The sequence below is a fragment of the Crassostrea angulata genome, chromosome 3 (assembly GCF_025612915.1).
Source record: "Crassostrea angulata isolate pt1a10 chromosome 3, ASM2561291v2, whole genome shotgun sequence".
In the NCBI taxonomy this organism is placed as follows: domain Eukaryota; kingdom Metazoa; phylum Mollusca; class Bivalvia; order Ostreida; family Ostreidae; genus Magallana; species Magallana angulata.
The window spans coordinates 20,175,882-20,187,937 of record NC_069113.1 but is presented as its reverse complement, the minus strand read 5'-3'; the positions used below and the strand labels follow the sequence as shown (position 1 = coordinate 20,187,937).

The 12,056-nt window shown below is 32.5% G+C and overlaps 1 protein-coding gene across 1 annotated transcript; it reads right to left on the bottom strand.

Annotated features, from left to right (window-relative positions):
• Positions 1 to 104: 104 nt before the first annotated feature.
• On the bottom strand, positions 105 to 2,142 carry LOC128175804 (uncharacterized). Its single transcript, XM_052841645.1, has 4 exons — positions 1,984 to 2,142; positions 1,476 to 1,632; positions 799 to 1,103; positions 105 to 215 (listed from the first exon to the last, which is right to left on the bottom strand). The coding sequence occupies exons 1-4, from the start codon at positions 2,110 to 2,112 to the stop codon at positions 105 to 107; spliced, it is 702 nt and encodes a 233-aa protein (XP_052697605.1). The 5' UTR covers positions 2,113 to 2,142.
• Between the last annotated feature and the right edge of the window lie 9,914 nt (positions 2,143 to 12,056).

Sequence of the window (12,056 nt, the reverse complement as noted above, 5' to 3'; positions counted from 1 at the left end):
TTCTATATGTAACATTTTAAACGAAACAGCAAGAATTTGCCATGCTTATCATCATTAGAATAATAACTGTATTAAAGCTACAGCTGAATTTATACAAGAGAGTACTATGTTCTACTTACAAAATTTCCAAAGATTGAGGATGACATAAAAATCACAAATTTAAAGACTCCAAAAATAAGGCCGACCACAGTTTGTGACACACTTTTTCTCTCTGCCTGAAATTTGATGCAATGGGTATAGAAAATGAACACTTATTTATTTAAAGTTCATCAAAAGTTGACAAGGTAAATGTATTTATTGTATGTAATGTATTTGCATGTGTGTGTTTGTGTAGGTATAAATAGATTTATTTTTCACTTGCATTGCTTCGTGTAATTATGATATTCTTGAGAAAGGTAAACTAATGATTCTTTGCGTTTCAAGAGTGAAGAAAAAGATTTCATATTATTTGTTAAAATGTCAAATCATTTGAGCACTGCAAGACTTATACTACAATTATTTCCTGAAAAGTTAACATGCATGATGGACACACTCAGTTGTCTTTTAGGAAGCATATTTTTGAATTGTTCCTAGTTCGCTGAAGGTTTCGACTAATCGATATTAAATTGGTTAGAACTCTCAGTCCTGTCAGTTTCTAAACAGTTTTAAATTAATATTAATTTCCGTATGGAGTAGAGGGAATTATATTTAGTGTGAATGTGATTAGTGATATGTTTAGACTAAAGTATTCAAAAATAGATATTTTAAAAATTTAAATGCAAAAATATATGATCAAATATGAGCAAATGAATTGTTTACCTCCCCATTCCGCAGACCGGAATCACTGACATCGGCACCAAATGCCCGAGAAGGCTGTTCCTGTACAGGCGTCGTAGTGATGGAAGAATTCGGTGAATCAATGGTGGTAGTTGAAGCAGAATGTTGTATCTCTTCGCTGTTTATATAATCATGTTCAATGTTTTCATTTTGAACACTCTGCGATGGACTATCATCCCCTGATTTTGCATCACTAGCAACAACTGTTGTTTCTACAATTACATCCTCTGTCAATACATCATTAGACTCTGCGGATGTGTTCTTTTCTGAAACCTCTCTGGACTGGTCTAAGTATTACAAATATAAATGAAACAAAAAACAACAAAATTCTTTTAAAAAAGTATGACATTAAGCTAAAATGAAAAACATGTAGATTTATGAAAAAAATATTGAAATCATCCATAAAAATTAGTAATCATGCTTGATTTCGTAAATGAAAATAAAAACACTTTTGAAAAATATAATTATAACATTTTAACTGTAACTGCAAATTGTTAAGTTTTCAAGTGAGCTGTTTGGGGTCCCCTATACCTTGGGCAAACGTTTTGCATATAAGCCGAAGCATCGATACGCCTTAGAGATAAGAAAAACTTGCAAACGTACAATACAATAAAGGCTGTCACTGTGACAGCAAACAAGGTGTTCTACTCAGTACTTACTTTGTATATCAAAAAGAAAGTTGAGGGTTTCATCGGATCCTTGGTAGTGAGCCATATTAATTCCAGAAGTTGGTGACTGGAAAAAATCCACTTCGTTTTCATAATTGTCAACAGCCACCACGTTGTTATTTCCAGCCTCGTTTTCATCTAAAGACATCTATCAAATATAAAATAGCATTTTCGTCTAAAATAATACACGATGATAAGAATTGAATTTGTAAATATATATAAGTGTTAAGTAAAAATGTTTGGGTAATTTTATAAAGAATTTTAACATTCTATCATTAGACAAGGTAGTTGTATATGTTATATGCTTGTACTTGTAGGTAAAACTTTGGTAGGTTAAATGTTCATGCTCATGTTTATAGAGATGTAAACGTGTTAACTTTGGGATGTGTGATAACTAAAATTATCAAAAGATGTAAACAGAAACTTAAATACAAACAATATGATCTAATATGGGCAAATAAAATGTAAACTACTTTTTTCCCACTCCTAAATTTTTTACCTCCCCATTTCGCAAACCGGGATCACCGATATCGTCACCAAATGCCCGAAGAGGCTGTCCCTGTACGGGCATCATAGTGATGTAAGTATTCGGTGAATCGATGGTGGTAGGTGAAGCAGAACGTTGCATCCCTTCGCTGTTGATATTACCACGGGCATCTTCGCTAGCCAAGTGTCCGATTCGTTTTTCTCATCTCCCTAGATGAGATAAGAAAAACGAATCGGACACTTGGCTAGCGAAGATGAGAAAAACGAATCGGACACTTGGCTAGCGAAGATGCTGCATTACAAACTGATTAATATATATAATTATAACACTTGTCTATTTTAATAGATATTGAACTCAAATTTCAAGAGGCTTTTTAAAAATGTTTATGCAAACGTTTATTTTATCTTCGAAGAGTACTCAACTGATCATTTGGTTATGTCATTATTTAAAACCTGCAAAACTCGGTCAATATATACGTTGCTATAAAAAAAATAAATGTCAACGATCAACAAATCCCATTTAATGGTCTGCGTGTTAATGTTTATTTAATGCGATTTTCTTGCCTTTTAACATTTTGGCAGAAAGGCCAAGATTTTTATTGATGATCAAATGATAGTTATACATTGTAGGAATATAATGCGAAATTTTTTCATATCAATAAATATCGCCTAATTAAGCTAGTAAGTCTCGGGGATAATTTTTTTTTGTGGTCGTGACATTTTATTTTAAAAAATTGTAAAATAAATACACCTAAATTAAAAATTGCAATATGCATTCATGATGCTTGCTGCAAAAAAAGAAAAGAAAAAAAAAGCCAACCATCAAGTTATTGAACGCAATTATTAAATTAAATCTAATAATTAACTGCTTGAATATTTAAAAAAAAACATAAAAATAAATCATGCGGCTTTATCAAATTATGTTCTGTTTATTTCTAAATCTTAAAGACGAACAACATAAACTTTCTTACCGCTTTGACGCCTTACTCGCAAATTGTTTAGAAGCGTGTATTTACTATTTAAATAGGAATTCAAAAAGAAAGCAAAATTCCGTGAACTCAAAGCGAAAGTAACACAAAACGTTAATATAGGTCAACCAAAAACAGTGAATTATTGCATATGCACTCTTTTTCTATCCAAACTGTAGACCGTTATATATAATATTGCTTCAAAATTATAACATATACATGTAATTAGAATACACACGTACATTTAACATATTTGACATTAATTTTCTAATGGGCGATATAGAGGGCCCGAAGTCATACAACTTTGACGAGCTTACGTTTGATCTCAGTCTCTTTTTCCACTGTGTGCTCTGTTTGGTGAAGTGAGACTAAGACATCTGAGATTTTCCCAATAGCCTACTATATTCTATTTGGATACCAAAAAACAATGTTGATGGGATGCTTGTTAACATGTTGCAGATATAGGGTCAAATATATTCTCACTAGTGAGCCTTGTAGATTGTCTGCACGGCATGTCTACATGGCACGGTCGTTACAAGGCCACGTTCATTCCGTAATCATGGTAAACTTGTTTTCAAAATATGTTTAAAAAATTAGGTCGAAAGACAATAGTAATATATGTACCACATAAATTTTTTACCCACCCTATTCCACACACAAAACATATACGACGACAATTTCCTCTTTCAAATATTTTCAAGATTGTTTATGATAGTTTGTGAATTCAATTTTGGTTTGGGTCTTTTTTTTTGAAATTCTTGGAAATGTTGGTCATTCGGTCATGAAAAACAACCCATTATAAGATATCCAGAGCATTTTCTATTGTTATACTTTCATGTTAAATACTGAAATCTGATTGGTTAAGACGCAGTTAATAATATTTACTGTTACCCTCAGCGTTAGCAACGCACTTGGCAACGGGTAACATTAAAAAATGTTACATGCGCGAAAATTATGCGCGTACGGTTCGCTGTAGAATTCACGTTATTCCTATATAAAAGCAGTAAAATTTTCTTAAAAATTTTAAAAAAGACATTCAGTATAACAAAATAAGTAGTGCCTGTTTGGGAGGATAAAAGTTGAAATTGACACCCCTCGAAAACCATTGTCAACCTCCGCTTCGCGTCGGTTGACAATGGTTTTCTCGGGGTGTCAATTTCAACTGTTACCCTCCCAAACAGGCACTATTTATATAATATTGCTCAAGTCGTTACGTAAAAAATCGATAACAATGCACCAATGGTTATGATTTCCGGGATATCTAACCGAAAGTACACTACCATTCACAATCAAAGTACTGAAAGTACTGAAACGAGTTGATGGTAATAAACCAATCGCAACTTCTCGGGACTTTCCGGCAGGCTCGGAAAAAACCTCGAATGTATTACCTAGGCGTACATGACAACCCCCCCCCCCCCTTTTTCCTTTTTATAAAACTTGGCGGGCGAAGCACTCGGGAAATATGATTATTCTTGGGGAATATTTCCAAACATTCATGCAATAAAAGTTTTATTACACCGAACAACAGATGATTATACAAAATATGCCGATTTCTAATTTTCTAATAATTTTTCGACTTGTCGAAAGCAATAACGTCGTGATTGTTTGTTTGTTTTTTTTTAAATCTCTGTTTTCTTTCATACAGTCGAATCAATTACAATAGTAAAATGGTTTTCATGGTTTAAAGATAATTGTTTTGATGAGATATTTTTTATTTAATAATATTTGTCAACATCTTATACTCATATTGGTTTTTATTTTATACCTTTTGAATGAAGATCCCCAGATTTTCGGATAGGTTAGGCACGATATTTATTCCCCGGGATGAGGCGTAATATAGATTAATCATATTTAGGTATAATAACACTCCAAAACAGGCACTATTTATATACTGTTGCTCCTTCGCCTTCGCAACTTCGCACTTCGCATTTGAATGTGTTGAGCTCTTTATTGTTTTAAGATAATTTTAGCTATAAAACTCTTGAGAAAATATTTGCAATTAACAATCTAAACACTTTGTTGCATAATGAAATTCAAACGTTTCTGTGTTTAACCATTGTTACATGTAGTACAGTATTGAATTAAGGTAAACAGACTGGTAGGTGACAGAAAGTCTGAGAGTACCAGCACATTATGGCATGCATTACATTTATATGGAGTACATAAAATTATTATTTTAAATGGGCATTTATCTATATATATATATATATATATATATATATATATATATATATATATATATATATATATATATATATATATATATATATATATATATATATATATATATATATATATATATATATATATATATATATATATATATATATATATATATATGAAAAAAATCACAACACCGAAATAAACTCAACTAGTTTCATTTTAAATCATCAGGAGTTTTAATTTTATATATATATATATATATATATATATATATATATATATATATATATATATATATATATATATATATATATATATATATATATATATATATATATATATATATATATATATATAAAAACGAATAAGTCCTTGGTATAGGTAACGATATAGAAAAATGTTTTCAGTAGACGATAACACAATAATCCATTTCTTTCAAATTTAATCCAGAGCGCTTTCGCCTGATCGGCTCTTCAGTGGATTTCAAATTATAAACAGAAATAACAAACGTTGACGTCGTTATTATGACGTCATAAAGTAGACAACGTCATGAACAGTGTAAACAATATTTGGAGATGGCGGCAAATATTTTTTACAAACACATGTAAACATAATAAAATATGTACAAATGATATTGTTTTAAAATAAGAGGTTATTGAAATGAAAGCTAAATAAAGTCAATGCAGAATAAATAATGGAATTATCGATTAAGTTTAGGTTTAAATTTTTTTATGAAATATTGTTCTTTTGCAAGTCGCAGCTGATCACTTTCCTCGCGGACTTTGTAAAATGGAAAAATTTCAAACCGGCCTCTCCCGCACATATCAAAATGTTCACTACACGGAGTGTTACGAACAGAAGGATCCCTTATCTGCTGCTTATGTACCCTCACACGGTCGGCTAGTTTGGTCCCTGTTTGGCCAATGTAATTTTCTCCGCATCCATTACAGGTCATGCAATAAATGATGTTTTTAGATTTGCAGTTCATATTAGAATTGACTTTGAAAAATGTACCGTTTTTAAATGAAATTGTTTGTCCTGTCTGAATATAGGCGCAAGTCCCACATCGAGAATCCTCGCATTTTGAAACCCGAAAAATTTCTTTAGTCGAAGTAAATTTGGCTCTTGTAAGAAGTTTTTTAAGGTTAGGGGGTTGTCGTCTGCTGTAGATAAGATTTTTTTCCCTTATAATATCCTTTAGAATTTTTGACTGATGTGAAACAGTTCCACAGAGATCCCGTTTGTCGTAACCTACAATCCTAGAAATCATAATATTTTCGATACCACGAGGCATTGTTTACCGATTTTACATCAGTCAAAAATTCTAAAGGATATTATAAGGGAAAAAAATCTTATCTACAGCAGACGACAACCCAAATTTACTTCGACTAAAGAAATTTTTCGGGTTTCAAAATGCGAGGATTCTCGATGTGGGACTTGCGCCTATATTCAGACAGGACAAACAATTTCATTTAAAAACGGTACAGTTTTCAAAGTCAATTCTAATATGAACTGCAAATCTAAAAACATCATTTATTGCATGACCTGTAATGGATGCGGAGAAAATTACATTGGCCAAACAGGGACCAAACTAGCCGACCGTGTGAGGGTACATAAGCAGCAGATAAGGGATCCTTCTGTTCGTAACACTCCGTGTAGTGAACATTTTGATATGTGCGGGAGAGGCCGGTTTGAAATTTTTCCATTTTACAAAGTCCGCGAGGAAAGTGATCAGCTGCGACTTGCAAAAGAACAATATTTCATAAAAAAATTTAAACCTAAACTTAATCGATAATTCCATTATTTATTCTGCATTGACTTTATTTAGCTTTCATTTCAATAACCTCTTATTTTAAAACAATATCATTTGTACATATTTTATTATGTTTACATGTGTTTGTAAAAAATATTTGCCGCCATCTCCAAATATTGTTTACACTGTTCATGACGTTGTCTACTTTATGACGTCATAATAACGACGTCAACGTTTGTTATTTCTGTTATAATTTGAAATCCACTGAAGAGCCGATCAGGCGAAAGCGCTCTGGATTAAATTTGAAAGAAATGGATTATTGTGTTATCGTCTACTGAAAACATTTTTCTATATATATATATATATATATATATATATATATATATATATATATATATATATATATATACTTAAATATATATACTTAAATAAATAAAAGAGAATGCGACAGTCCAAATTAAATAAATTGTTTACTGTTAGCGCTTTCAGCCATGTTGGCTCTTCAGACAGTTATACAAAATTAAAAACGTTGTTTGTAACGTTGTCAATGACGTCGTGTTTTAAAGTTCATTATGACGTCACAATGTACATCAAGGTAGCGATGGCGTGAACTTTATCAACGCCGTTAAGCAATGCATAGACATATAATACAATACATATAAAAAATTATATATATGATAAATCTATTTTCGATTAAGTTTCGGGTTAAATATTTTAATAAAATAGTCCTCTTTTGTGGTTCGGCCGATTTCATTTGAATTCCACATTTAGTAAAACGGAAATATTTTCCAGATTTTGTAAAACGGAAATATTTTCTGAAGAGCCGACATGGCTGAAAGCGCTAACAGTAAACAATTTATTTAATTTGGACTGTCGCATTCTGTTTTATTTATTTAAGTATTTTTTGCTGTACCAAGGCTTTATTTATCTACATATATATATATATATATATATATATATATATATATATATATATATATATATATATATATATATATATATATATATATATATATATATATATATATATATATATAAATTATATAATATAAAATAGGCTTAGCCAGCACTGGTAAACAGATGTTGGATAACCCAGTAAAATATTAATAAACTTTCATAAAGTACAATTGCACACAGCACACTGTCTAGCGCGTACCGGTAACATTCGAGAGCTTTCGACAAACCTCGGGCGAGTACGATACCTGCATCGAACTATAAGTAATCGACCAAGCGAAAGGAAAAAGACGAAGGCGAGAGTGCGAAAACCAGATTATGAAGTTGCAAAGGCGAAGAAGCGATAGGAGTATCCATCTCAATTCGAACCTTCGCCCTTGCACCTTTACACTTTCGCATTCGAACCTTTGCAATCTTGCATCTTCGCCTTGAAGGCGAAGGTGCGAGTTGCTATTACAGAACACCATAGTTTTTCTGTTTTGAGTGTCCTTGTTTCATGCAACTTAAAATCATAAATAAAATTCTACAGGGATATTGCATTGCAAATGACATGCAAAGGACCCGGATGATAATGATGACAAATTGTGCGGGCAGTTTCGAAAATTTTCGAATTGATAACTCCCCTAAATAACGTATGTTCGTTCCTTCGTGAATTTCTCTGTGTATAAAGAGGGGACGTGTGAAAAGGTCTGACAATTTTCGCCATATATATGGATTCAGTGAGAGGTATGCGTATTTATTTTAAAAATTCAACCAAAAGTTATGGGAACGGCAACTTGGGGCAGATTCATTAACCGTTAAGCTAGAACACTCTCACCATCCCAGTATCTTATTTCATCAACATCAACCCCTATCCTAAAGATCATATTCATATATCCCGACTCGTCTAGCTGTTAATTTGGAAACAACGGGTTTCGGTTTTTCAAAACAGTTAAAAGTATACCAGTATATGGTGTATCTGGGCTGAAATGAAGTGCACGGATTTCATTTTTGTTTCATAAAACCGTTTGTTCTGACATGCTCCATCAATCAAAAAAACGGTCTCAGTATGTACAGATATATACTGAAAGCTGTTTACGATTAAAATAAGATGATTTATTTTCAAATTATTTAACAAACGGATAGTCGATCTTTCGACATAAAACCCTCACCGGTATTGATATTTAGTTTCGATTTTTCCCGTTGCACTTTTGTCCAACTCGTACTCTTCTTGTACTACCGCGCTAACTTTGAACAATTTATGTTTGAATGGTTTCAGGCCCATTTTCACAACTGAATTCAAAATCCACTGATGTTCCTAAAAATTGACCGACATTGTCTGACATCCACTGTACATTGACTGTACCTCACTGTACATTTCACTGACTTCCACTGTACCCCTCTGTACACCACTGTACATTTCTACTGAACAGCACTGTATCCCACTGTACACCACTGTACAGTCCTACTGACTTCCAATGTACCCCACTGTATGCCACTGTACAGGGCACTGACCAGCACTGTATCCCACTGTACACCACTGTACAGTCCTACTGACTTCCAATGTACCCCACTGTATGCCACTGTACAGGGCACTGACCAGCACTGTACCCCACTGTACGCCACTGTACCGGGCACTGACCATCACTGTACCCCACTGTACTATTAATTGGAAGAAAAAAATCAGATTTTCAAATCTTCAGTATATTTTTTTTCTTCAATATTTATTTTAATTATGCTGTATATAGCATTAACATTATGCATAGATACAACTAGACAGAAGAATGCAAAAGTTCGTTAAATTTATTTAGTATGTTTTATTTATTAACGTCTATTGTTATTGAATGTTACGATCACAAAATTATTATAATGTCCCTAGCTTTCAGGTGAAAGTTCTGAATTTTACATGTTGAATCTGATTATCAAAAAAGTGCATGTCAATATGTTTATTCTGCCAGGAATGGAAAATACCTCCCCCCCAATCAGCAAGGTACATTAGCATTCCTTATTGATGATATACGACAAGCCCTCGTTTAAATGATCGGGTTTTTAATTCTCTGTGTCTCATGAGCTGTCTTTAACCCACTGAAAAACAGTCAATTAAACACTGAAACCACAAAATATATTCATGCTTGTTCGTGTACACATGTCCATGAATCATGACTGCGCGCTTGACTACTCCGGTACATTTTGAAGAAAGTGTGCAAGTTTCTAGCTCATATGTTGATTTCTTTTGATTAAAATATTTAAAAATACATTGCAAATGTTGGGTTTTAATTTTACAAAATAACATATACTGCAGAATGCATTTTAAATTTTAAACAGAGAGAGAGAGAGAGAGAGAGAGAGAGAGAGAGAGAGAGATATTACATGTACATGTATATCACTTTCTGACTGTAATGTATTAGTATCATATGTAGTCGTAGAAAGTTCATAATAAAATCTATGCTGGAACTGGCGGTTGTGATGCCGTAAGGGGATTTTAACGTGCTTATTCCTTTATGACTTCGGGCCTCAATTTTTAGCATAGAAAATTCATAACACACACAGAGAGAGAGAGAGAGAGAGAGAGAGAGAGAGAGAGAGAGAGAGAGAGAGAGATTAACCAGAAATCGATTGGGGTAAAAAAAAATTGATTGTCTTTTAATCTGCTTCTTTTACATACTGATTATTTTTCTTAAGTCTCAAGTCTCTACAAACTAATTTTGGGATGTGTGATAACTAAAATTATCAAAAGATGTAAACAGAAACTTAAATACAAACAATATGATCTAATATGAGCAAATAAACTGTAAACTACTTTTTTACCACTCCTAAATTTTTGACCTCCCCATTTCGCAAACCGGGATCACCGATATCGTCACCAAATGCCCGAAGAGGCTGTCCCTGTACGGGCCTCATAGTGATGTAAGTATTCGGTGAATCGATGGTGGTAGGTGAAGCAGAACGTTGCATCCCTTTGCTATTGATATTACCACGGGCATCTTCGCTAGCCAAGTGTCCGATTCGTTTTTCTCATCTCCCTAGATGAAATGAGAAAAACGAATCGGACACTTGGCTAGCGAAGATGAGAAAAACGAATCGGACACTTGACAAGGGAAGATGCTGCATTACAAACTGATTAATATATATAATTATAACACTTGTTTATTATAATAGATATTGAACTCAAATTTCAAGAGGCTTTTTAAAAATGTTTATGCAAACGTTTATTTTATCTTCGAAGAGTACTCAACTGATCATTTGGTTATGTCATTATTTAAAACCTGCAAAACTCGGTCAATATATGTGTTGCTATAAAAAAAAATAGTGCCAACGATCAACAAATCCCATTTGATGTTCTGCGTGTTAATGTTTATTTAATGCAATTTTCATGCTTTTTAACATTTTGGCAGAAAGACCAAGATTTTTATTGATGATCAAATGATACAGTTATACATTGTAGGAATATAATGCGAATTTTTTTTCATATCAATAAATATCGCCTAATTAAGCTAGTTGAGTCCCGGGGATAATTTTTTTGTTGTGGTCGAGACATTTTATTTAAGAAAAAAATGTAAAATAAATACACCTAAATTAAATAGTGCAATATGCATTCATGATGCTTGCTGCAAAAAAACACACAAAAAAAGAAGCAAACCATCAAGTTATTGAACGCAATTATTAAATTAAATCTAATAATTAACTGCTTGATTATTTAAAAAAAACATAAAAATAAATCATGCGGCTTTATCAAATTATGTTTTGTTTATTTCTAAATCTTAAAGATGAACAACATAAACATTCTTACCGCTTTGACGCTTTACTCTCAAATTGTTTAGAAGCGTGTATTTACTATTTAAATAGGAATTCAAAAAGAAAGCAAAATTCTGGGAACTCAAAACGAAAGTAACACAAAACGTTAATATAGGTCAACCAAAAACCGTGAATTATTGCATATTATTGAATTATTGCATATGCACTCTTTTTCTATCGTTTTATATCCAAATTGTAGACCGTTATCTATAATATTGCTTCAAAGATATAACATATACATGTAATTAGAATACACACGTACATTTAATATATATGACAAGTGAGCCTTGTAGATTGTCTGCACGGCATGTCTACATGGCACGGTCGTTACAAGGCCACGTTCATTCCGTAATCATGGTAGACTTGTTTTCAAAATATGTTTAAAAAATTAGGTCGAAAGACAATAGTAATATATGTACCACATGGATTTTTTACCCACCCTATTCCACACACAAAACATATACGACGACAATT